Source organism: Podarcis liolepis (assembly GCF_965112155.1).
Source record: "Podarcis liolepis genome assembly, chromosome: 7".
NCBI classification, from domain to species: domain Eukaryota; kingdom Metazoa; phylum Chordata; class Lepidosauria; order Squamata; family Lacertidae; genus Podarcis; species Podarcis liolepis.
Window position 1 is genome coordinate 83,575,008 of NC_139561.1, and position 24,665 is coordinate 83,599,672.

The window sequence follows — 24,665 nt, forward strand, 5'->3', positions numbered from 1 at the left end:
ACCAGCTGTACTCTTTCCTGCGCCTGCCAAAACATTTTTGTCTATGTAGACATGTAGAATGTTGACATCTGTTTTTAGTATATCGCTGATATTAATGAATTTTTATCATATTTTTTATCAAGTTTTCCAAAAATTGAACACATACATTTCAGTACATAGTAAAACATTTTTCTTTGTTATTTTTTTGTCAACTTCCCACCCCCTTTTCCATTGTGTTTTTATTACTCTCTCTCTGCTGCGCCCTGTCTCATGTCTCTTTTATCATAACAACACTGCTATAATCTTCAAGTTCTTCTGTTGCTCACAGTTCAAATCCTGCTAACGTATTCATCATATAAGAATATTTCTTTAAATTGTCCGAAAAAGAAGATGTTAATTATTATTTTTTCTGTAATTTTTATTAAATTTTCTGTTTTACGTTTTAAAATATTCATTTAAACAACCTTAAAATATCAGTGACTTCCCTTCTTCTGTTTCCATGGTTCATTTTGCGTAACATAAATCCCTGCATATTTTGTATAAACTAAACCATTCCGTATTACTTTATTACATCCATCAAAACTTATTTACAATTTGAATTTACAAGTTGAATTTATCTTAATGCTAACATCAAGATGTTAATTATTTTTTAAAGCTTTACAATTGTTGCTTTTTACTGGTTATTTCCATGTTTTGTCGTGTAAGCTGCTTTGAGGTTGGTTGGTTTCTTAAACAATCAAGTGGTATATAAATTTTAAGAAATGAAATAGAAATAAAGGAAGCGAACCTCGCTCGCTGCATCCCCTCCGACACAGAGAGATGCGGCGATGTTTATACCAGGTGATGCTTATCTTCGTTTCTCTTCTCCTGCCAGGAGATCTCTTACTTCTTCCTGGAGCCTTATCGCTCAGAGCTGTGCGCCACCTACCGCTCCTGCCTGGCTTGCCTGGCTGACCAGGGTTGCGGCTGGTGCCCAGTCAGTGCCACCTGCCACCGGCGGCTGGCGCATAAGGACGATGCCGGTGGCTGTGGCGCTGGCAGCGTGCGCCTCATCCTGGCCCCCGGCAACTGCATCCTGTGCGAGGACTACCGAGACTGCCACGCTTGCAGCAAGGTGAGAGGGATATGGCTTGCGGGTTTGTGTGTTCCTTGGGGCAGAGCCTTTTTTGGAGAGGGGGAGGCAGGCGCAGTTCAGTGCAGCGGGCAGGACCATTGTATTTTCAACAATATCTGTGCATGGAGAACGATGGGTCTGATCTGTCTAGGGTAAGTTGTTGTCAATGAAACCCATTTCTCTGCTAAGAGATAAAATCTTAAAGGCATAGGAGCGATGGAGATGGATTGTCAACACTGCATTGCAGCGCAGTTACATCAGAGACCCTTTCTTTCTTTCTTTCTTTCTTTCTTTCTTTCTTTCTTTCTTTCTTTCCCCCGCATTTATATTTTATTAAATTTCACATATACACCCCAATACAAAAACTTTTTTTTGTTTTGTTGACTTCCCACTCCGTTTTCCATGGTGTGTTTTTTTTATTATTCCCCCCCTTACTGCTCCCTATCTTCTCTCTCTTATATCATAACATCAGTCTCTTAATTCCTTCTGTTGCTCATAATTCAAACAGGGTGGATTTGATTTAAATCAAACTGATTTAAATCACTAGTCAGACTCATTCTTTCTGGTATAATCTTTAATATTTACAATATTTAATAGTTATATATTTATTTGGAGGAAAAATCTTTCTAAAGATAGTTTTCTATTTCAGTTACATTATAGTCCAAAAGCTATTCATCAGGAAATAAGGATTTGTTTTAAGTTTTTTCATGTGTGCTAAAACTCAGTCTAGATTTTTTTTTTTAATTGTTTAACCACATCAGTTAACAAACATGGATATATATGCTATAATGTTATTGCTATACTTAAATAAATTGTTTAAATTGTTATTACGGAAATGATTATTTTTCTCCTTCCAATAAAGTACAGCAGAAAAGTTGTCCAAATATAAACAGTTAAGTTATTAAACGACACAATAATTTCATATTTACCTGTCTATGTATTTCTAATAGTATAACCAAATCAGCAATTTTCGATATAATTGTAAAAACTACTCTGAAAATTCATTATTCCAAAAATAAACCTTCATCTGGTTGTAAATATTAAAGATTATACCAACAAGAATGGGGGACGCGGGTGGCGCTGTGGGTTAAACCACAGAGCCTAGGACCTGCCGATCAAAAGGTCGGCGGTTCGAATCCCCGTGGCGGGGTGAGCTCCCATCGTTCGGTCCCAGCTCCTGCCTACCTAGCAGTTCTAAAGCACCCCCAAGTGCAAGTAGATAAATAGGGACCACTTTCTAGCGGGAAGGTAAACGGCGTTTCCGTGTGCGGCGCTGGTGCTGGCTCGCCAGATGCCGCTTAGTCACGCTGGCCACGTGACCCGGAAGTGTCTTCGGACAGCGCCGGCTCCCGGCCTCTTGAGCGAGATGAGCGCGCAACCCTAGAGTCGGACACAACTGGCCCTGATGGGCAGGGGTACCTTTACCTTTACCAGCAAGAATGAGTCCTTCTGTAAAAAAAAAAAAATTAAATCGTACTGACCAGTGATTTAAATAAAGTCTTACTGACCAGTGATTTAAATCATGATTTAAATCAATTTGATTTAAATCAAATCCACCCTGAAATAAATAAATGGTAACAACACATCTATGTGTTTGCTGCACCTTCCCACAACCTGATTATGATGGTGATAATAAAGAGCGTTTGGACCTCACTCTTCAGTCCAAAAGTCTCCCAGAGTGGTTTACATACAACTAGCTAGAACAAGGCAGTCCTTGCCCACATGCCTGCAAATTTAAAAGAACATGACAAACAAGGGAAAATGGGGGAAACCCCCAAAATCGAGCACCAGTTCTTAAACAGTGGTTCTCATTATGCTCAGTTCTGGGGTAAGAGGTACCCGATGGAGCCGGCCTTTGGCAGGGCTGATGGAGCGAGTGTTGGTTTGATCTCTTCCACTAATTTGAGTGTCCGATCCCAGAATAGATTTAGCGAGGGTGGGATGGGGAGCAGAATGGGGGAGAGTTCTCTTGCACAAGTGTAAATCCTTGCACTTACGGAACGAGAGACTGGGCACTCGTTTGGATGCGAGCCCCACGCTTCCTCTTTCGTCCCCCTGCTCCAGGACCCGTTCTGCGAGTGGCAAGTGAACAGCAGCAAGAAGGGGGACTTCCTCTGCAGCCGCCGGGGCCGCCTCCCCACTGCGATCCGCTCTCCGAAGGACTGCCCCAAACTCTGCAACCAGTGAGTGACCTGTGTTGCAAACAATTATCAGTAATATCCAAGGCAACACGATGACCAAGTACAACAATGCGATGTCAATATAAACTCTTTATATAATCTACCGTGGTACCTCGGGTTAAGTACTTAATTCGTTCCGGAGGTCTGTTCTTAACCTGAAATTGTTCTTAACCTGAAGCACCACTTTAGCTAATGGGGCCTCCTGCTGATGCCCCGCCGCCGGAGCACGATTTCTGTTCTTATCCTGAAGCAAAGTTCTTAACCTGAAGCACTATTTCTGGGTTAGCAGAGTCTGTAACCTGAAGCGTATGTAACCTGAAGCGTATGTAACCCGAGGTACCACTGTATTCAGAACATTGAACAGTATGAAATATATGAAATATGCACTCTCTGCATATGTTTATGTTTATTTGGTTGTATGTTTTCAAGAGAATCCATCAAGAGTGCATATTTTGTGACTTTCAGAGATTTATAAGATTTCTGTTTATTTGGTTTTGCAGAGAGTGCATATTTCATATATTTCATGCTGTTCAATGTTCTGTATAGATTATATAAAGAGTTTATATTGACATCGCATTGTTGTTCTTGGTCATCGTGTTGCCTTGGATATTACAGTGGTGCCTCGCAAGACGAAAAGAATCCGTTCTGTGATTCTCTTCGTCTAGTGGTTTTTTTCGTCTTGCGAAGCAAGCCCATTGAAGGATTAGCGGGTTAGCGCTTTTAGAGGCTTTTAGCGGCTTATCTGCTGATCGGATCAGCTGATAAGCGGCTTAGCGCTATTAGCGGCTTATCTGCTGATCGGATCAGCTGATAAGCGGCTTAGCGCTATTAGCGGCTTTTAGCTGCTTTTAGCGGCTTATCTGCTGATCGGATCAGCTGATAAGCGGCTTAGCGGCTTAGAAAAAGGGGGGGAAAGGAAAAAAAACCAGCAGGAACTCGCAAGACATTGTTGTCTTGCGAAGCAAGCCCATAGGAGATTCGTTTTGCGAAGCACCTCCAAAACGGAAAACTCTTTTGTCTAGCGAGTTTTCCGTCTTGCGAGGCATTTGTCTTGCGGGGCACCACTGTACTTACCCACCAGTGAGTGAGCCAGGGGGGCGGCGGGAAGGTTTGGGACAAGGCCGCGGTGGAAAGGAACCTCGGTCAGACTCTGCCCTACCAAGCATGAAGGCCACAAACAGATGTGGACGAGAGCCAGGTCAGGAGAGCGAGGGGCAGTCCGTGGCTGGGGCTGAGGTGCCAGCCAGCAGATGGGAGACATGTGGCCTTGCAGGGAAGGAGGCAGCAGGGAAAACTAGAAAAGGGAAGCTTGGAAGTATTTGGGAAGTCCTCTGGTTGCTCAGGTCAGAAAGCTTGCTCTGATCCAGCATCTAATGCCTGCTCTTCGCCAGTGGGGAAGCAGCAGCACTGTCTTATCATCAAGAAGCCTGAGATCATGGAATTGTAGAAGTGGAAGGGACCCTGATGGTCATCTAGTCTGACCCCTTGCAATGCAGGAATCAAAGATGCTGGATTCCTAGCACAGCCTGGACCTGGGAAGCCCTGGTTCAAGCAGCGGCAGAAACAGGGGAAAAAATTCAGGAGGTGGGGGCGCCAGGGCTGGATTAACCATTACGCAAAGTAAGCACATGCTTAAGGCATCAAGGAAACACCGCAGAAATTTTCCATTGTTGGATTTCTAACATTAATGGCCGCAAATTCCTTGTTTTCTCAGTTGGAGCATATTAAAAATCCCAACTGAACAACTATGCAACAAGACAGGCTGGATTCCTTATCTCTACCTAGTATAGAAGCAGATATGTTATGTAAGATTAGTTTTGAGGATCTGATCCAAGACTATGCAATTAGAAAAGAGCAGGAGGGGGGAAAATCAGATACAAAGCAGAAGTATACAAAAATAAACATTCATTTTCCATCGTACCGTAGGTTTTGTTTCATTTTGAGTTTTATTTTATGGTTTATTGTTGTTTATAGTTTGAATTAGATAAATATGGGGGCACCAAAGTCTTTTTAAATGTTTAGGGCCTCTAAAGGTCTTAATCCGTCCCTGGAAGGTGCAGAAGGGGCAAAGTAGTTCTGAGATCCGGTCTTGAAAGCGTTGGTTTCTCCTCTCGTCTTCCAGGCGCAATACCTGCTCCGAGTGCCTCTCCAACTCCAGCCAGTGTGCTTGGTGCCAGTCCACACGTAGCTGCTTCTTCTTTGCTGCCTACCTGGCCAAATACCCCTATGGAGACTGCCGTGGTTGGTATGACAGGTACGTTGGCAATGCAGCAGGAAGACTCGGGGCATGAGGAAGTCACGGTCTCCTTTGTGGTTGTTCGGCGGAAAGAAGAAAGGCAGAATCTGCACAGGCTCAGAGGAGCTTCCCTCCACTAGCAGGCCGCAGTTTGGAAGAGCAACACTCCTGGCTCATAAAAATGCTAGTACCTCGGGTTACAAATGCTTCTGGTTACAAGCTCCGCTAACCTGGAAGTAGTACCTCGGGTCAAGAACTTTGCCCCAGGATATGAATGGAAATCCAGCGCCAGCGGGAGGCCCCATTAGTGAAAGGGCGCCTCAGGTTAAGAATGGTTTCAGGTTAAGAATGGACCTCTAGAACGAATTAAGTTCATAACCCGAGGTACCACTGTAATAGGTTTCCAGAAGGAATGATCAAATATGGGCGAGCCCCAGCCCAGGTTAAGCACCGCGTGAGGGGAAGTGGTAGTGGAAAAGGAGATGGCGATTCATTCATTCATTCATTCATTCATTCATTCATTCCACAAGATGCATATAAGCATCCCATTTATGCAGGAGTTACACTCCGAGGCACCACACCCCTCAGTGAAATCGCGTATATTCGAAACACCATTGAAAGAGCCTGCAAAGGCCCCTTTCCGCCTTGCCCCAGAAAAATATTTTTGTAGCTGGTTCCAAGTTCCTGAGAAAGAAGGAAAGAAGATGTGCAGAGGGCTAGTAACTTGACTACTTAAATTTCAAAACAATTTATTTACAGCAAAACCAGAGTCATCCAATTGACAAATTAAGTTGCTAGGCATCAGGTTACTAGCCCTCTGGACCCCTCTTCCCTCTTTTCCTTCTTTCTCGAACCCAGTGCATGCAGGAGCTGCTCACCCATCTCTTTCCCCCCCCCCTCCCCTCCCCCCAGCGTGCACTCTGTGCCCCAGTGCCTGGACTGCACCCGGTTCAACACCTGCCGGGAATGCCTGCAGAACTTTGAATGTGGTTGGTGCGGCAACTCGGACAACCCCACCTTGGGCAGGTAAGACTCATGTTTACAGTGGTTCTTCTTCCCCACCATACAGACAAGGTGCCTGTTTTAGCCTGGCCAGGGATGAGTAACTATATCACCTTTAGAAGACATCTGAAGGCAGTCCTGTACAGGAAAGCCTTTCAGTGTGTAATGCTTTATTATGTTTTTATATATGTTGGAGGACTGGGGGCAGCCCAGTCAGATGGGTGGGGTACAAATAATAAAATTATTACTGTTATTATTATTAATATATAAAAGGATGTCAAATAGAGGAGGGAGAAAGGTTGTTTTCTGCTGCTCCAGAGAAGCGGACACGGAGCAATGGATCCAAACTACAAGAAAGAAGATTCCACCTAAACATTAGGAAGAACTTCCTGACAGTAAGAGCTGTTCGACAGTGGAATTTGCTGCCAAGGAGTGTGGTGGAGTCTCCTTTGGAGGTCTTTAAGCAGAAGCTTGACAACCAGATGTCAGGAGTGTTCTGATGGTGTTTCCTGCTTGGCAGGGGGTTGGACTCGATGGCCCTTGTGGTCTCTTCCAACTCTATGATTCTATGATTCTATGATTAAGCTTACTTCCAGGGGGTGAGTAGAACAAGGGGGCAGGGCTGTCAATCCACCATTTAGTGCGTCGCACCAAATTAGGAACCTCAGGTTTGACTTCAGTTTCACCATTTTAACTTCAGTTGTGGTTGGGCTCAGGACTGCAATATCTGAAGGACCACCTCTCTCCACATGAGCCTACCCAGATCCTGTGATCATCCTCTGAGGCCCTTCTTTGTGTGCCTCCTTTGCGAGAGGCTGGCAACGCGACAATGACCTTTTCTGTGGTGGCTCCCCGTTTGTGGAATGCTCTCCCCAGGGCGACTCTCCTGGCGCCTTCATTACACACCTTTTCGCCCCAGACGAAAATGTTCCTCTTTAGTTAGACCTTTGGCTGATCAACCACCAGTGCCCTTTTAAACATCTTGCGGGAGAGGGCGGGGATCATTGGTTTGTGGAGGTTCTTCTTTTTATCATGTATTCTGTCTTTTTTAATATGGTGTTTTCACGTTGCGAACCACCCTGAGATCTACAGGTGAAGGGTGGTATGCAAATTTAATACAGTGGTGCCTCGCAAGACGAAAAGAATCCGTTCTGTGATTCTCTTCGTCTAGCGGTTTTTTCGTCTTGCGAAGCAAGCCCATTGACGGATTAGCGGATTAGCGCTTTTAGCGGCTTTTAGCGGCTTATCTGCTGATCGGATCAGCTGATAAGCGGCTTAGCGGCTTAGAAAAAGGGGGGGGGAGGGGAAAAAACCAGCAGGAACTCGCAAGACATTGTCGTCTTGCGAAGCAAGCCCATAGGAGATTCGTTTTGCGAAGCACCTATAAAATGGAAAGCTCTTTTGTCTAGCGAGTTTTCCGTCTTGCGAGGCATTCGTCTTGCGGGGCACCACTGTAAATAAAATGAGTAAAATTGTGAAGGAAGAAATTACGAGCTGCTGTGTTTGTGCTGGAAAGGTTGCCAAGTCTTTTCCATGGGGTCGTTGTTTTTCTTTGAGTGGCAGCAAAAAAAATCAACAGCCAGAGGTTTTCCCCATCAGTGGAGGGTCAGTAGAGGGAAATACGGCGCTTGCTTAATTTCTCCTTGTCATACAGGTGTTATAGGCAGGGAATCCTTTGAAAGCAAAGGTAGTTTCAACCCTGGGACCGTTGTGAGGGGAATAACTTATTCCTTTTCCCTTCCGCAGGTGCCTCCCTGGGGATTTCTCAGGCCTGAACACCTTCCTGAACTGCTCTGTGGCCCTCTGGGAATCTCACGGGCTGCTTCCCACCCACCCAGCTCAGTGGTCCTACGGGCAGTGCCCAGATGTAGACGAGTGCCGCCTGGGTCTGGCTAACTGCCATCCCTTTGCCAGCTGCAAGAACACACCCGACTCCTTTGAATGCCACTGCAACCGAGGCTATGCAGGGGACGGGGTGGCGTACTGCAACCAGACGTGAGTAGGGTGGGCACGAGAGGCGGGCAAAATGCTTTTGGCAGGTTTGGGGTGGGGTTGGGGGTGTTCCTTGAGCTTGGTTCTGGTTACAGGAACCAGAGATGGTCGGCAAGCAGGCAGAGATTTCTTCTTAGTGTTCACAAACAATGAAATCTGCTCCCACAAGATTTAGTGGTGACCACCAGCCTGGCTTTAGAAGATTACACCGATTCATGGAGAGTACAGCTCTCAGTGGCTACGAACCAGGATGGCCATCTGCCATGAATGCTTTAGTTGAGATTCCTTCATTGCCAGAGGTTCATCCAGAGGACCCTTGGAGATACCTTCTATGATTTCATGATTCTGTAATTCTCTCCACTGGCACTATGTTGAGTATCGTAAGCAGAGAAGAATTCTCAGGTGTGGACTTCCCATAGGCATCTGTTTGGCTACTGTGAGAACAGGATTAGATGGGCCTGTGGCAAGATCCTGCAGAGGTTTTTCTGACAACCTTCTGATGCCAGGAAGCCCCCTGGCAGGACGCATTTGTGAGCCTGTGATGGTCCTGTGACCCCAGACTCTCATCTTTCTGAAACTTCTGTGTTAGTTTGGTTGCGCCTTCTCTATTAATCCAGTCCTTCTGAAGGAAGGAACTTTGGCCAGATCTGTACCATACATTGAAAGCGCTTTCAACATGCATTTAAAACTTGTGAGTTCCCCCAGAGAATCCTGGGAACTGCACTTAGTTGAGGGCATGGGCCCTGTAGCTCTGGGAAAAGCTTTCTCCAGGACTTTCTCCATCTCCCCCTCTCTGTTTTCACACAGCTGCTACGACGAATGCGCACACGGCGAATGCAGCGGGGCCCCCAACTTCACCTGCGTGTGCGACTTGGGCTGGACCTCCGAGACCATCATGGGGGCCACCCCGCCGCCAAGCGGGGTGCAGTGCAATGTGGACTGCGGGTGCCACTTCCACAGCAGCTGTGGCCTCAGCGGGCCCGGCATTTGCGACGAATGCCAGAGTGAGCCGGATGTTTCTTGTTTTGTTTCTACGGTTTTGTTGCGTCGCTGTTCTTTGGCCAGTAAAGCACCGTCAGTGTGGACCTCGGAGGGTATAAGACGGTTTTCGGACTACAGCTCCCATCAGCTGTGCTGGTTAGGGCTGATGGAGGTTGTAGTCCAAAACCTGTGGAGGGCCTGAGGTTGGTGGTGGTTTGGTATAAGAGGACAGGTCTTCAGTTCTTGCCTCCTCCTTCTCTCCTTCTAGGAAAGGGCCATAGGTCAAGAGGCACACATCTGCCTTGCATGCAGACGCTCCCAGATACAACCCCTGCCCACCGCAGGAAGGGCTGGGAGAGATTTCCTGTCAGAAGCCCTGGAGAGCCACTGCCAGTCCTTGCAGTCAATACAGTGGTACCTCGGGTTACAGACACTTCAGGTTACAGACTCCGCTAACTCAGAAAGAGTACCTCGGGTTAAGAACTTTGCTTCAGAATGAGAACAGAAATCGCGCAGCAGCGGCATGGCAGCAGCAGGATGCCCCATTAGCTAAAGTGGTGCTTCAGGCTAAGAACAGTTTCAGGTTAAGAACAGACCTCCAGAACGAATTAAGTTCTTAACCTGAGGTAGCACTGTACTGAGCTAGACGGACCCAACTGCCTGACTCAGTGTAATTGTCAGGAGCGAGTCAGCAGTAAATCACACCATGCAAGTTGGGGTTAACTCTTTATTAGCGAAAGCACGCTTGATACAGAGGTGTCATGCTGAACTCATCTCTGGCAGGTCTTGCCCCCATGAAGCCTTTCCTGAGACTGGAGGTCCCCACCTCCCCACAACCCTCTAAGTCCCCTCCTTTCCAGGGTGTTTTCCTGCAGCCAACCTCTGCCCTGTGCCCTGCCCTTTTCATGCCTCTTCTGGTTTGGGGAGACAAGTGGGGAGGGGAGCTTGTCGCAGACACCCCTGAGTCTTCACTAGACTGACTCATCTCTGCCCCTTGGCCTCTCGCCTCCTGCCCTTCTGCTTCGGCCTCTGGTCCTGGACTTTTCTCTGCCACAGATTCTCCCTGCTCACTAAACCCTGTTGCTTCTTCAGCTTCCGACACCACCTCCCAGTCTTCTCCTTCTCCCTCTGATCACTCATCGTCATCCCACCTCCACTTCCCAGGCTCTGAGCCTTCTTCCTTTGTGGATTCCCCACCATTCCTCTGCGTCCAGCCAGTCTGTGACTGAATGCAGTTTCCTCTGTTCCTTGTCCACATCGGTCTCATCCTCTTTTTTCTCCTCCTCTGCAGACTGGACCCATGGTGAGCGCTGCCACCTTTGCCGGCCTGGCAGCTACGGGAACGCCACAAATCAGAGCGGCTGCCAGGAGTGTGCCTGCAATGGGCATGGCCTGGAAGAGATGGGCTATTGCCATGGGGCCACAGGAGCCTGTTACTGCTCCCCACCCACCGAAGGGCTTCACTGCGAGCGCTGTGCCCCCGGCTACTATGGGGACCCCAGGTGAGAGAAGCTGGTTGATTTGACTGTGGTTGCATCCCCTGTATTACGGCAATACTACCTTAGTTGCACAAATAAGCAACTTCTATTGAAGGCTATTAACCTGAAGAGCTAAGTTGAGCTGCCGTGTTCAGGAGCTGTCTATATTACTGACTACCAGCTGCTAGATACAAGCAGTAGGATTGGCTGCTTACAGTCATTTATGCACCTCTGGCCAGCAGCTGTTGTCTGACACAGCAAAGCAGCTCTTCGTTTGGTCTGTGCAAAACTTTGCCCACCTTTTCTAATTCTCCCACTTTTTGAAATTTCGCCTGGTGGTTGCTGAGGACTACCGGGCCACTTGCCAAGCTCACAATAAAAGTGGTCATGTTGAACTACTTTTTCCACAGCCTGCAGTTCCCCGATTTTCCAAAGACTCGCCTCCTGAAAAACAATGAAACACAGAGAGCTCTTCCAACATACCGTATTTTTCGCCTTATAGGACGCACTTTCCCCCCTCCAAAAATGAAGGGGAAATCTGGGTGTGTCCTATGGGGCGAATGCAGGCTTTCGCTGAAGCTTGGAGAGCGAGAGGGGTCTGTGCGCACCGACCCCTCTTGCTCTCCAGGCTTCAGGAAGACATCCGCAGCCTAGGCAGCCCTGTGGGAGGTCCCGCAGGGCTCCCCACGCTGCGGATAGCAGCCTGCTTCCCGGAGCTCCGGGCGCGCTGAAAGCAGAGTGCCCCTCGCGCCGGGCAGACATCCGCAGCGTGGGGAGCCCTGCAGGAGTTCCCCGCAGGGCTCCCCACGGTGTGGATAGCAGCCTGCCACCCGGTGCGATAGGCGCAGAGCGCCCCGCGTGCCGGGCAGACATCGGCCAGCCCCAAAAAAACTAGGTGCTTCCTATGGGACGGAACGTCCTATGGGACGAAAAATACGGTACATGCTATGGGGATCATCAAACTTTCTATTAATGTTTAGTGTTGTTATATTCTTATTTTAAAGGTCTTTTGTTTCTGGCTGCCCTTCATTTGGGCCCAAACTGCGTATTTTTAATGCAAAACTCTCACACGTCATTAAAGAGGTGCAAAATGGATCAACCTGCTCCCTGATGTGTGCCGTGTACAAGCAAAAAAACAAAGACTGATATGCACACACATGCTTCCGGTTTCCTGGAACAGGAAGTATTTATGTAGGGCTGTGTGTGTGACTTGGGTCCATTGCAAAAGGGAAAGCTCACAGAATATGACTGGGAGCAGAATTCAGCCTCCTTTAAGAGGAAAAGTAACAGAAGCTTTCTGGTCATTACGATGGTGTAATGGTATACCTGAAAGGGTGCTGCCCCTGCTGGTTTTAGTACCTTCCATGCCCGCTTGCCTCTCTCACTTACTTGCAAAACCAGAATAAGTTATAAAGGAAAACTTGTGCATAATTGCATAGCTTATACACTTTTGCATAGAATTCTGCAGAATTCTTTGTCATGGAGAATGCTGTCCTGCAGTGAGAAACTCTAACTCCAATAGGGAGGGTTAGGCAAATTAGCTTTACAATCTTCATCCCTGACATTTGGAGGAGTACCGTACTTTTCGCCCCATGGGACGCACTTTTACCCCTCCAAAAATGAAGGGGAAGTGTGTGTGCGTCCTATGGGGCGAATGCAGGCTTTCGCTGAAGCCTGGAGAGTGAGAGGGGTCGGTGCGCACCCACCCCTCTCGCTCTTCAGGCTTCATGCAGATCTCCGCAAGCCGTGGGAGCCCGCGCCGGGCTCCCGCGCCTTGTGGAGAGTTGCCTGTTCTGGGGGCTGGGGTCAGGGAAAGCTCGGGCTTCCCCCACCCCAGCCCCGTGCCTGGGGGGGAAATAAATTTCCCCCCCATATTTCCCCCCCCAAAAAAACTAGGTGCGCCTTATGGGACGGTGTGTCCTATAGGGCGAAAAATACGGTAATTGCCTTCTCTGTTTTTTTCTGCTTCTGCTTACCTCCAAGACAGACTGGCTCCTGCGGAAGCTAATTATGGGCTATCTTTTCCTTCCCCATCCTAAGTTAGCAGGGTGGGAAGAGAGTTGGTGGTTTTAAAAAATAAACACGCTGCAAAATCACCAAAACAAAGCGCTGTTTAAGCCTCCCGGCCGATTCCTCAAAAGACCAAGTGGCCATGCTGTCATTTTCAGAATTTCTGTTAGGTTGGGCCAGACTTAGCAGTTCTTTAAAGGGCAGGGTGACTTCGCGCAGCCCTTCATGACAAAACCAAAAAGATTTGTTTTGGCAGTGCCACGGCTGCGCTATTATTGTCTGCTTTATTTTTATCCACCAGAAACGAGGGCGTTTGCTACCAGGAGTGTGTGGGGCGCTCCTTGCTTGCCAACCTCTCTTCCTCTTCGTCGTTGAGCTCTCAGCGGGCTGGGGGCCCCCCGCAGGGTGGGCTCTCCTACTGCGTCTGGGTCTTGTCGACCACTGAGGACATGCAGCCCTGTCGGCCTGAGCAGATCTGCCCTACGATCACCCTTACTATCCAACCCGATACCCTCTGTATGGTGAGCACAGGGGGTGGGCACAGTGGGGTCCAGGGGGCTGATTCTGTAGGCAAGTGATATCTTCCAGAGGCAGATGCTTGTCATTTAATACATTAGTAATGTCAGAAATCAGCAGGAGGAGATGGACATGACTAAAGCTTCCTCATTCTTTTGTTTTCTATGGCATTTGGCATATTTTGCCTAAAAACATACTGCTGTCTCTCAAAAGCGTGTCTAGAAGCATGAAGCCTTGTTTTTTTTAAGGGGGAGGCAGTTTCTTGGGGCGCTGGAAGTTTGAAATCTTTCCCCATCTCTTACAATGAGATACTGGCTCAAAAGATTAGAGTGGCATTGTAAGAATTTTCACCACCCTCCTTTATCTCTCCCAGTTTATTTAACGGAGCCCAGTCCTGAATGAAACAAAATCCAAACTGGACAAATACCTTCCCCCCCTCCACATTTCTTGCCGCTGAATCACCCACAAAATCTCCTCCCAAAAATGCATGTGTATTTCTCTAAGCATATGTTTGTTGTGAACTCGCTTTTTAGCACACTAATTGCAGGAAATGGGTATGAAAAATCACTTGAGAACTTCATCTAGATCAGGGTTTCCCAAGTTTGGGTCTCCAGCTGCTTTTGGACTACAGTTCCCATCATCCCTGACCACGGGGTCCTGCTAGCTAAGGATGAAGGGAGTTATAGTCCAACAAGAGCTGGGGACCCTAGTCTGGGAAATCCTGATCCAGAGCCCCTGTTGGAAGTCACAGAACAGAAACCAGAGGGCTGTATTTAAAAAACTTAGCGTCTCTTTGAAGCAAGTTTGATCCAATGCTGATAACTCATGCTTGCTTCCCCTTCGCTTTCTTCTTAGAATAACTATGTCTATGCCTTTGATGGACTTCCTGACTTCCTCGACACAGGCCTGATCCAGTTGGATCGCACTCTCATTGGAGCTTTCTGCGGCCAGGGCCGTCCCCGTCCCATCACTGTGGAGGCTGTATCAGGTAGGAAGGAGGAAGGAGGTTGGAGTCAAAAGGAAAACAGAGTTTTGATGCGGGGTGTGAAATTAGTGAATTCGTTTGCTAGTCAGATCAGTGGTCCGCTTAGCTCCACGTTACGACTCTTGACTATGGCAAATCACATACCTTTATTTGAAAGGCAGGCTTCCTTTCCCACTAGTGAGAGGCAATGAAAGCTTACGAAAGGCCAGCGGCCTCTTAGGGATCAGCATCACCACTCATGAACCAGAGCATCTCTTTGGCTGTGTGTTGTGAAGCAGCCTGTCTAATAACAGGCAAGCTGACTCCCACAGAAGGGACCTCTGGATGCCCTTAGAAGCAGCACAATATAAATTCCTGCTTCTTTCCTCCATACTCTCGTCCTGATAAAGGAAATCTGAATCCTTCTACGCAATGCTGTAGAGTTCAGTTGGTTAGACTTGTGGTATAGGGACACGGGGGGCTCTGTGGTCTAAACCACTGAGCCTCTTGGGCTTGCTGATCAGAAGGTCAGCGGTTCAAATCTGCACAACAGAGTGAGCTCCCGTTGCTCTGTCCCTGCTCCTGCCAACCTAGCAGTTTGAAAGCATGCCAGTGCAAGCAGATAAATAGGTACTGCTGTGGTGGGAAGGTAAACACTTCCCATGTGCTCTGGCTTCCATCACGGTGTCCCGTTGCTCCAGAAGCGGTTTAGTCATGCTGGCTGCATTACACAGAAAGCTGTCTGTGGACAAACGCCGGCTCCCTCAGCCTGAAAGTGAGATGAGCACTGCAACCCTCTAGTTGACTTAGCCATCCAGGAGTCCTTTACCTTTTTACCTAGACTTGTGGTGCTGATAATGTTGCAGGTTCAATCTCCATACGGGACAACTGCATGTTCCTGAATCCTGCGAGTTGGGCTAGATCAGCAGCTCCCAACCTGTGGGTCCCCAGATGTTGTTGGACTACAACTCCCATCATCCCTGAGCTCTGGCCTTACCAGCTAAGGGTGATGGGAGTTGTAATTCGACAACATGTGGGGACCCACAGGTTGAGAAAGGCTGGGCTAGATGACCCTCCAGCTCGGCAGTTCCACGATCTGGGAATGCTGCTCCTCCGATTCTCTCCCTCCTTGTACTTGCAGGCCTTCTGGTCATCTACTACGAGGCCAACTCCACCGAGGCTTCGGGCTTCAACGCTACCTACACGGTGCACCGCTGCCGTCCCAGCTGCCACCCCAACCAGGAGTGCCAGGAGGGGAGCTGTATCTGCAGAAACGGCTACACGGGGCCCAGCTGCCAGTTTCAGATCTGCCCAGGCAACTGCAGCGCTCATGTGGGGCAGGGGGTTTGCAACAGGGTGAGCCCCGGGGGGTTGGTTTGTGTGTGTGCATGAAGGGCAGGAATATTTCAGAAAGGTCCAGGGACAAGGGTGGCCTCGATGGCAAAGGGGAAAGAAGAAGAAGAGTTTGGATTTGATACCCCGCTTTATCACTACCCTAAGGAGTCTCAAAGCGGCTAACATTCTCCTTTCCCTTCCTCCCCCACAACAAACACTCTGTGAGGTGAGTGGGGCTGAGAGACTTCAGAGAAGTGTGACTGGCCCAAGGTCACCCAGCAGCTGCATGTGGAAGAGAGGGGAAGCGAACCCGGTTCACTAGATTACGAGTCTACTGCTCTTAACCACTACACCACACTGGCTCTCCAGTTTTGGTTTCTGCCCAGGGAGCTTAGGAGCTGACATGGGTGCCCAGTCAAAAAGCATTCCCGAGCTTGGAAGCCATTAAGTTCCAGGCCTGGTCTGCAGTGATACAGGTATGTCCAAAGGGCCTTGCACGACAGCATGACAAAAGCAGTGCTTGGATACAGGTAGGCTTGGCTGCGTTCTGCTGAGCAGAATGATGGCAGGGTGGGTAACTGAACATAGGTGAGGTGGTCTTGAGTCTACACCTTAGGAAAAAGCAGGCAAGCAGACTGTGGGTAGAAGTGCAGGAGTCATATCTAGTTGCTCATCGACAGATGGGAAGTACAGGAGTTACTTGGGTACTTTGTGTTGGGATACTGCCAGGGAGACAAAGGCCGTCATGCCCCCACGTCGATTCCAGACGATCCATCAATCTCCCGTAGAAACGCAGTATCAGTCAATTAGCGACACAAGCCTCAGAAACAGCAGTCCACATTCCAAGGACTGGTGCACGCCCTTTCGCAGAGTTCGCACAACGAAAGATGCACTCAGGAGAGCATATTTACAACTTTATTCAGCATTGGTCAGAACAAAGAAAAAAACATGACTGCCTGCCTGCGTGTCCAGGCACAGAGAGAAAACAACAGCTATATACAAAACAGAAACTTCCTGTGAGCCGGAAGTACGCAGGCTGTGACACAACAACCTGCTCCCTTTTTAAGGTGGAACGGAAATATCCTAACACTTTGCTTGTGCGAGCCATTGCATCTAAAGTTGTCTCCCATGAGCCTCAGGTGGTTTGACGGTGACCTTTGAGCATCATGATGGCAGTGCAGAGCCAGTTCCAGTTTCCAGAATTTGTGCGCACTGTGCATATGCTTCCTCCTGCGAGTCTCATTGTCTTCACACCCTTCTTTGTCTCTCTGTCTCCTCCCCGCCCCATCTCTTCCCTAGAGCCTGGGTCTGTGTGTCTGCAGCGATCGGTTTGCCGGCAAAGATTGTTCCATCCCTCTAGATGCTGGCAAGATCATTTGGGAGACCTTGATCGACACCCAGCTGACAGCTGTAAGTGAACCCCTACATCCCTTGAAGGCTCCCTCTGACATTAGCTTTTCAGTTCATTTTATCTGTCATCCGGCCTGGGGACTCTTTGAGCCACGAGAATGGGTAATTTATCACTGAGAGCATACTGCATTAAATAAAATAAAAAATTTCTTGCTGCTCTGAGCAATGTCACTCTTGAAAATAGCTGTGCTTTGGGCTTGTTACACACTCAGGGCATCTAATTAGTTCGTCCTCTATCTGAGGAGGAGGGCAACTGACATGATCAAGGATCTGGAAACCAAGCCTTATGAGAAACAGTTGAAGGAGCTGTTGAGCCTGGTAAAGAGGAGAGGGAGAGGAGATATGATAGCCATCTTCAAATATCTCCAGGGCTGCCACATGGAAGAGGGAACAAGCTTGCTTTCTCCTGCTCTGGAGGGTAGGACTCGAACCCATGGCTTCAAGTTACAACAAAAGATATTCCGACTAAACATCAGGAAAAACTTTCTGGCAATAAGAGCTGTTCGACAGTGGAATGGACTACCTCGGGAGGTTGGGGACTCTCCTTCCTTGGAGGTTTCTAAGCAGAGGTTGTATGTCCATCTGCCATGGATGCTTTAGCTGAGATTCCTGCATTGCAGGGGGTTGGACTAGATGACCCCTGGAGTCCCTCCAGCTCTACAATTCTGTGATTTTACGCACTCAGGGTCTCTGTGGCCACTAAATGACTGGCCACTAAGTGAGCATAGATGCAGAAAGACCCAGGACAACTCCAGCACTATAATCTAACCCTCACCTGTGCATTTTCCAAGGACACAGCCAGCCGGTTTCTTCACCGCCTGGGCCACACCATGGTGGAGGGGCCGGACACCACGCTTTGGATGTTTGGGGGCATGTCGCTGCGAGAGGGGATGCTGGGCAACGTGTACAGGTAAGAGACCCTCCCCCTGCCAGGCTTATTCCAATGGCTGCCCCTGCCTTTCCCATCCTGGCCATAGAGGGCGCTGTCTCTCCGCAGATACTCCATTGCCGAGCGCCGCTGGACCCAGATGCTGGCAGGGACGGAGGACAGAGGCCCAGGACCCAACCCTCGGTACTTTCACGCGGCCGCCTACATCCCCTCCTGCAAGGCAATGTATGTGCTTGGTGGACTGACGACCGACGGGGTGGCCAACGACTTCTGGCTGCTCAACCTCACCACTTTGCAATGGAGGCTCGTGCAGGTAACCCCCCCCCCCTCATTTAGACTGTGATCGGTTGGCAGGCCCCTGTTAACTGGATCAGGCCAGTCCACTTCCAACAGCAGGCAACCAGATGCTTCCAGGACACTCCCAAGCTGGGCGTGTACCTTCTCCTGATCCGAAACTGTGGGTGTTGGCAGCAGATTATTACATGACCAATTGAGGAATGAGGAGAGCACCTGAGTGCGGGAGGTCTCAGGGCAAAGGCTTGGGGTTAATGCACAAAGCATATGCTCCTCTGTTTCCACAATGCAGCCTACTGGTTTCTTCTCGGCCATCCCATGGTGGAGGGGAAGGAATGCATTTTAGCCTATAAATGGCCCCCTCACATTCCACCAGTGTTGCTGCAGATAAATCCACATTGGTGGAAAGAGGAAGGAACGCTGTGCCCCACTCCCTGTGCCCTTCTCTTTCATACGCCCTGGATCCTGACAGGTTCCCTGTTCCCTTCCCGACTTCTCCAGGACCCTCTCATCCCAGCCGTGGCCGGTCACACACTCACGGCTCGCCGCGGCTCTTCCCTGCTCCTGATCGGCGGCTACTCCCCTGAGAACGGCTTCAACAAGAAACTGCTGGAATATAACGTCGTGTCGGAGAGCTGGCGTGCCGGGAGCCAGGCTGGAACGCCCCCTACAGGTAGGGGATCCTTTTGACCCGCTGTGGGGCCCTGAGATTAACCAGGTGGTTACGGAGCCAAAAAATGCTCCTCTTGAGAAGGCAAGGTTGCCTTGATCTGAGACAGCCGCCTCTTCTGAAAAGCTCTAAGACAGGGAATCCCAGAAACCCTTGGTGCCACAGTTGCAAGGCATGCAGGCTGGGAAACGTTACAAATGTCCCACAGTGTCTGACTCCATAATTCCACTAGTGAGATCAAACACAGACCCAGCCCCCAGTCCCACCCAGCAAACAAACACCTGGTATTGAATTTACTTTTCAGGTCTGTACGGACACTCGGCTGTGTACCACGAGGGCACGGATGCCATCTATGTCTTTGGCGGCCATCGCTTCCACGTGGAGATGGTTTCTGCTTCCCCTGAGCTCTACAGCCTTTATTATCCCAACCTGACCTGGAGCTTGCTGGCTCCGTCTCAGGGGCCAAAGGTGAGTTGCTGCCAGGGCAGAAATGTAACAGTTGCGGCCAGGGTGCTGTTAAGTACTAGCCTCCCCAAAAAGACACAGGGCTTCTGGTATGGAGAAACCACTAGAGAGTTTCCCCAGTGTGAAGACTCTGCCCATCTTTGGTGCTGCTATTGAACAGCCCTGAGGCCCAGAATGAATTATGAGGTCTGTTTAGCACTGTCTGTGAGATTCCTGCTTTGGGAGATGACCCTCTTGGTCTCTTCCAGCTCTACAAGTCCATGTGTTGCAGGGAAATGTAGGATAGTGTAAGCGAGAAAAGATTCATTTTCACAGATCAGGTTGAGGGAATGAGAAAATGGTGTGTGTGTGTGTGTGTGTGTGTGTGTGTGTGTGTGTGCATGCATGGTGTGTGTGTGCCTGCACCTGTGTCATGTGTGCCCTCTTTTGCATATACATTCCAGGAGAGGCGAGATCACGTAGAACGTAGGCAAGCTCAGTGCAAGAAGTTTGGGTGTTTGAGGTAGACAATCCCAATGACTCTGTTGCTTCACACAAAGCACAATTAAGCAGGAAGTTTAAATACGTGGCGTGGAGGTCAGAAGATCGGACTCTAGGAAGCTGCCTTATGCAGAATTAGAGCTATCTAGTTCAATACTGTCTACACTGACTGGCAGTAGATCTCCAGGGTTTCTGGCAGAGGTCTTTCCAAATCCTATCTGAAGTTGGTCCAGGATTGAGCCTGGGATCTTCAGCATGAAAAGCAGATCTTCAGCCCCCGATCTACTGCCCTTCCCCAGTGATTTCAAGGCCTGGATCTCCCCCCCCCCCCGATATGGGAGGAGGAGCGAGCTGCCTTGAGCGAAACCTTTGCACAGAACAATGTAATGCACGCTTAGCCTTGTCATCCCCTGGGTGTGAGTCAGGCTGATAAGGACATCAGCTGAAGCCTTAAATCACTCTCGGCAATTTGTCTTCCCTTTCCTGTGGAGGATTTCGTTGTTCCTCCCGAGTGAGTTATCTGCTGTCTGGTATAGGTTGGCCATGATGAGCCCATGATCCTGCAAACACTTGACAGAGCCACCATTTCCCCAGGGAGGGCGCTTTGCCTCCTTGCAATTTCAGTGATGGAACAATTTAGCATTTTTTTTCTTTCCCTCCTTCCCTTGCACTTACTGTGGGATGGGAGTCCAAACCCACCCACTCCAGCTCTTTCTTGCATTAACCACAAGGGTTTTGTTATTGGGGTCCTAAGACGTGAAGAGCTTTAAAGGTCAAAACCAGTGCTGTTCCTTTGGAGGGTCAGTGCAGGCAGCCAGTATATTTGGAACAGAATTGTTATATTTATAATAATAATTTATTATTTATACCCCACCCATCTGGCTGAGTTTCCCCAGCCACTCTGGGTGGCTTCCACTGAATATTAAAAACAATACAGCATCAGAGATTAAAAACTTCCCTAAACAGGGCCGCCTTCAGTTGTCTTTTAAAAGTAAAATAGTTGTTTATTGCCTTGACATCTGCTGGGAGGGCGTTCCACAGGTCAGTGCCACCACCGAGAAGGCCCTCTGCCTGGTTCCCTGTAACTTGGCTTCTCACAGCGAGGGAACCGCCAGAAGGCCCTTGGTGCTGGATCTCAGTGTCTGGGCTGAACGATGGGGGTGGAGACGCTCCTTCAAGTATACTGGGCCGAGGCCGTTTAGGGCTTTAAAGCTCAGCACCAACACTTTGAATTGTGCTTGGAAACGTAATGGGAGCCAATGAAGACTATATATTGTTATAATATAGTCTTTCGTGGAGAGCCAGAGCTTAGCCATCTCTGTCTTTCGGGTGAGCAGAGCATCTGGTGGGAAGAATGGGCTTGAGAAGGGGCCCCGTGGAGTACGAGGCTCATATTGGGGGGAATTGTGATATGCTATTACTAAACGGCTCTTTCCTGTCTTTCTTCAATCCCTTGTTCCTTACTACCCTCACCAGCCGCTGGCTCACTTCTTCCACGTCGCAGCAGTACTGAAGGACACCATGGTGGTGATCGGAGGGCGCACAGAGCGCGAGAATTTCACCAACCACCTTTTCTTCTACCAGCTAAACTGCAACACCTGGATCCTACCCAACAGCACAGGTCAGGGCTGGGATGGATTTTTTGGTAAGATCGGAGGTACAGGATTTGGCATGCCAAGCGCATCAGTCTGTGGCCCAACGACCTGAGCTTCCTTACAAATAATACAGTGGTGCCTCGCAAGACGAAAAGAATCCGTTGTGTGATTCTCTTCGTCTTGCGGTTTTTTCGTCTTGCGAAGCAAGCCCATTGACGGATTAGCGGATTAGCGCTATTAGCGGCTTTTAGCGGCTTATCTGCTGATCGGATCAGCTGATAAGCGGCTTAGCGGCTTAGAAAAAGGGGGGGGGAGGAAAAAAAACCAGCAGGAACTCGCAAGACATTGTCGTCTTGCGAAGCAAGCCCATAGGAAATTCGTTTTGCGAAGCACCTCCAAAACGGAAAACTCTTTCGCCTAGCGAGTTTTCCGTCTTGCGAGGCATTTGTCTTGCGGGGCACCACTGTACTTCCTGGTCCCTATTTGACATGCAGAATAAATGATGCAAGGCATTTGAATTTGCAACGAAACAATACCTTATTGGTTCAGAATTTGAGTCGATTGCCACAGATCCCTGGGGCTTCAAGTCTTCCATGTTCGCACACGTGATGAAGGAGAGCGGGTGAGCCTCCCACAACGTGTACTAACTGACTGTAGACATTGTGCCCACCTGTTATCCATAGTTAGGTAGCGGAGGGCACCCCCTAGGGACTTCCTGCTGCCTAGTGTGGGTATTTCTCTATCCCTCCATTTCAGCTAGCTGTGCTTAGCATTACGTTGACACCAGAGTTTTTGCCAAACAAAGCTACTGCCAAATCCATTTCTGAAGCTGCTTGCATGCTCTCACTTGGCATCAACCATGGTTAGCAGTTCATTATACAGTCGTACCTCGGGTTAAGTACTTAATTCGTTCCGGAGGTCCGTTCTTAACCTGAAACGGTTCTTAACCTGAAGCACCACTTTAGCTAATGGGGCCTCCTGCTGCTGCCGCACCGCCGGAGCACGATTTCTGTTCTCATCCTGAAGCAAAGTTCTTAACCCGAGGTACTATTTCTGGGTTAGCGGAGTCTGTAACCTGAAGCGTATGTAACCTGAAGCGTATGTAACCTGAGGTACCACTGTAGACAGAAAGCTAACCATGGTTAGCTCTGAACTTGAAAAGGGTGCCTTTGTGAGTGGAGGGCACAGAGTGTGGCCTGCAAGATGCTTTCAATTGTCTAAAAGACTGCCCAGTGTTACGTCTGCGCAGGGCCCTTGTAGAAATTATATTCATTTATCTAGTGAAGCGATGGGGAACCTCTGGCCCTCCAGACGTCAGCAGATTTCACTTCACATTTTTGCAGATAAAGTCGCTCAGATTCGGGAAGAGGTGGACGCCACCGTGGGAGCAGGGCCGGGGCGGGAGAGTGCTAGAGTCCTGTCTAGTCAAATTGCGTGGGATCAATTCCAATCTGTTACCTCCAAGGATGTGGACAGGCTGCTTGGACGAGTGAAACCAACCACCTGTCTCCTTGATCCTTGCCCATCCTGGCTTATAAAAGCTAGCCGGGAAGGACTGGGCGATGGGCTTCGTGGGGTGGTGAATGCTTCCCTCCGTGAGGAAGCCTTCCCAGACCCGCTGAAAGAGGCGGTTATTAAACCGCTTCTTAAAAAAACATCTTTAGATGCGGCCACGATGGCCAACTATCGCCCAGTCTCAAATCTTCCATTCTTGGGCAAGGTGATTGAGCGAGTGGTTGCCGAACAACTCCAGGCACGCCTGGAAGAAGCGGACCATTTGGATCTCTTCCAGTCGGGATTCAGGCCTCATCATGGGACTGAAACTGCCTTGGTCGCGCTGGTTGATGATCTCCGGCGGGCTAGGGACAAAGGTGAGAGCTGTTTCCTAGTTCTGCTGGATCTCTCAGCGGCGTTTGATACCATCGACCATAACATCCTTCTGGACCGTCTTGAGGGGCTGGGAGCTGGGGGCACTGTCATACAGTGGTTCCGCTCCTTCCTCCTGGGCCGTGTTCAGAAAGTGGTGGTGGGGGATGAGTGTTCAGACCCCTGGGCTCTCACTTGTGGGGTGCCTCAGGGTTCTGTCCTCTCCCCCATGCTTTTCAACATCTACATGCAGCCGCTGGAGGAGATCATCAGGGGGTTTGGGCTGGGTGTTCATCAGTATGCAGATGATACCCAGCTCTACCTTTCTTTCAAATCAGAACCAGTGAAGGCGGTGACAGTCCTGTGTCAGTGTCTGGAGGCGGTTGGAGGATGGATGGCGGCAAACAGATTGAGATTGAATCCTGACAAGACAGAAGTACTGTTTCTGGGGGACAGGAGGCGGGCAGGTGTGGGGGATTCCCTGGTCCTGAATGGGGTAACCGTGCCCCTGAAGGACCAGGTGCGCAGCCTGGGAGTCATTTTGGACTCACAGCTGTCCATGGAGGCACAGGTTAAATCCGTGTCCAGGGCAGCTGTGTACCAGCTCCATCTGGTACGTAGGCTGAGACCCTATCTGCCCGCAGACTGCCTCGCCAGAGTGGTGCATGCTCTGGTTATCTCCCGCTTGGACTACTGCAATGCGCTCTACGTGGGGCTACCTTTGAAGGTGACCCGGAAACTACAACTAATCCAGAATGCAGCAGCCAGACTGGTGACTGGGAGCGGCCGCCGAGACCATATAACACCGGTCTTGAAAGACCTACATTGGCTCCCAGTACGTTTCCGAGCACAATTCAAAGTGTTGGTGCTGACCTTTAAAGCCCTAAACGGCCTCGATCCAGTATACCTGAAGGAGCGTCTCCACCTCCATCGTTCAGCCCAGACACTGAGGTCCAGCACTGAGGGCCTTCTGGCGGTTCCCTCACTGCGAGAAGCCAAGTTACAGGGAACCAGGCTGAGGGCCTTCTCGGTAGTGGCGCCCTCCCTGTGGAACGCCCTCCCACCAGATGTCAAAGAGAACAACAACTACCAGACTTTTAGAAGACATCTGAAGGCAGCCCTGTTTAGGGAAGCTTTTAATGTTTGATGTACCATAGTATTTTAATTTTCTTTTGGAAGCCACCCAGAGTGGCTGGGGAAACCCAGCCA

The 24,665-nt window shown here is 49.3% G+C and overlaps 1 protein-coding gene across 2 annotated transcripts in view; it reads left to right on the forward strand.

Annotated features, from left to right (window-relative positions):
• MEGF8 (multiple EGF like domains 8) overlaps positions 1–24,665 on the forward strand; it is a 65,206-nt gene that overhangs the window by 21,192 nt on the left and 19,349 nt on the right. For both annotated transcript variants that reach the window (XM_083515705.1, XM_083515706.1), the window contains exons 17-32: positions 854–1,093; positions 3,158–3,276; positions 5,396–5,527; positions 6,422–6,535; positions 8,258–8,506; positions 9,311–9,507; positions 10,776–10,986; positions 13,274–13,493; positions 14,344–14,476; positions 15,594–15,808; positions 17,087–17,197; positions 17,989–18,107; positions 18,195–18,399; positions 18,882–19,053; positions 19,355–19,518; positions 21,472–21,616. In XM_083515705.1, coding sequence (XP_083371831.1) covers positions 854–1,093; positions 3,158–3,276; positions 5,396–5,527; positions 6,422–6,535; positions 8,258–8,506; positions 9,311–9,507; positions 10,776–10,986; positions 13,274–13,493; positions 14,344–14,476; positions 15,594–15,808; positions 17,087–17,197; positions 17,989–18,107; positions 18,195–18,399; positions 18,882–19,053; positions 19,355–19,518; positions 21,472–21,616 — 2,746 coding nt within the window. The remainder of the gene's footprint in view (positions 1–853; positions 1,094–3,157; positions 3,277–5,395; positions 5,528–6,421; positions 6,536–8,257; positions 8,507–9,310; positions 9,508–10,775; positions 10,987–13,273; positions 13,494–14,343; positions 14,477–15,593; positions 15,809–17,086; positions 17,198–17,988; positions 18,108–18,194; positions 18,400–18,881; positions 19,054–19,354; positions 19,519–21,471; positions 21,617–24,665) is intronic.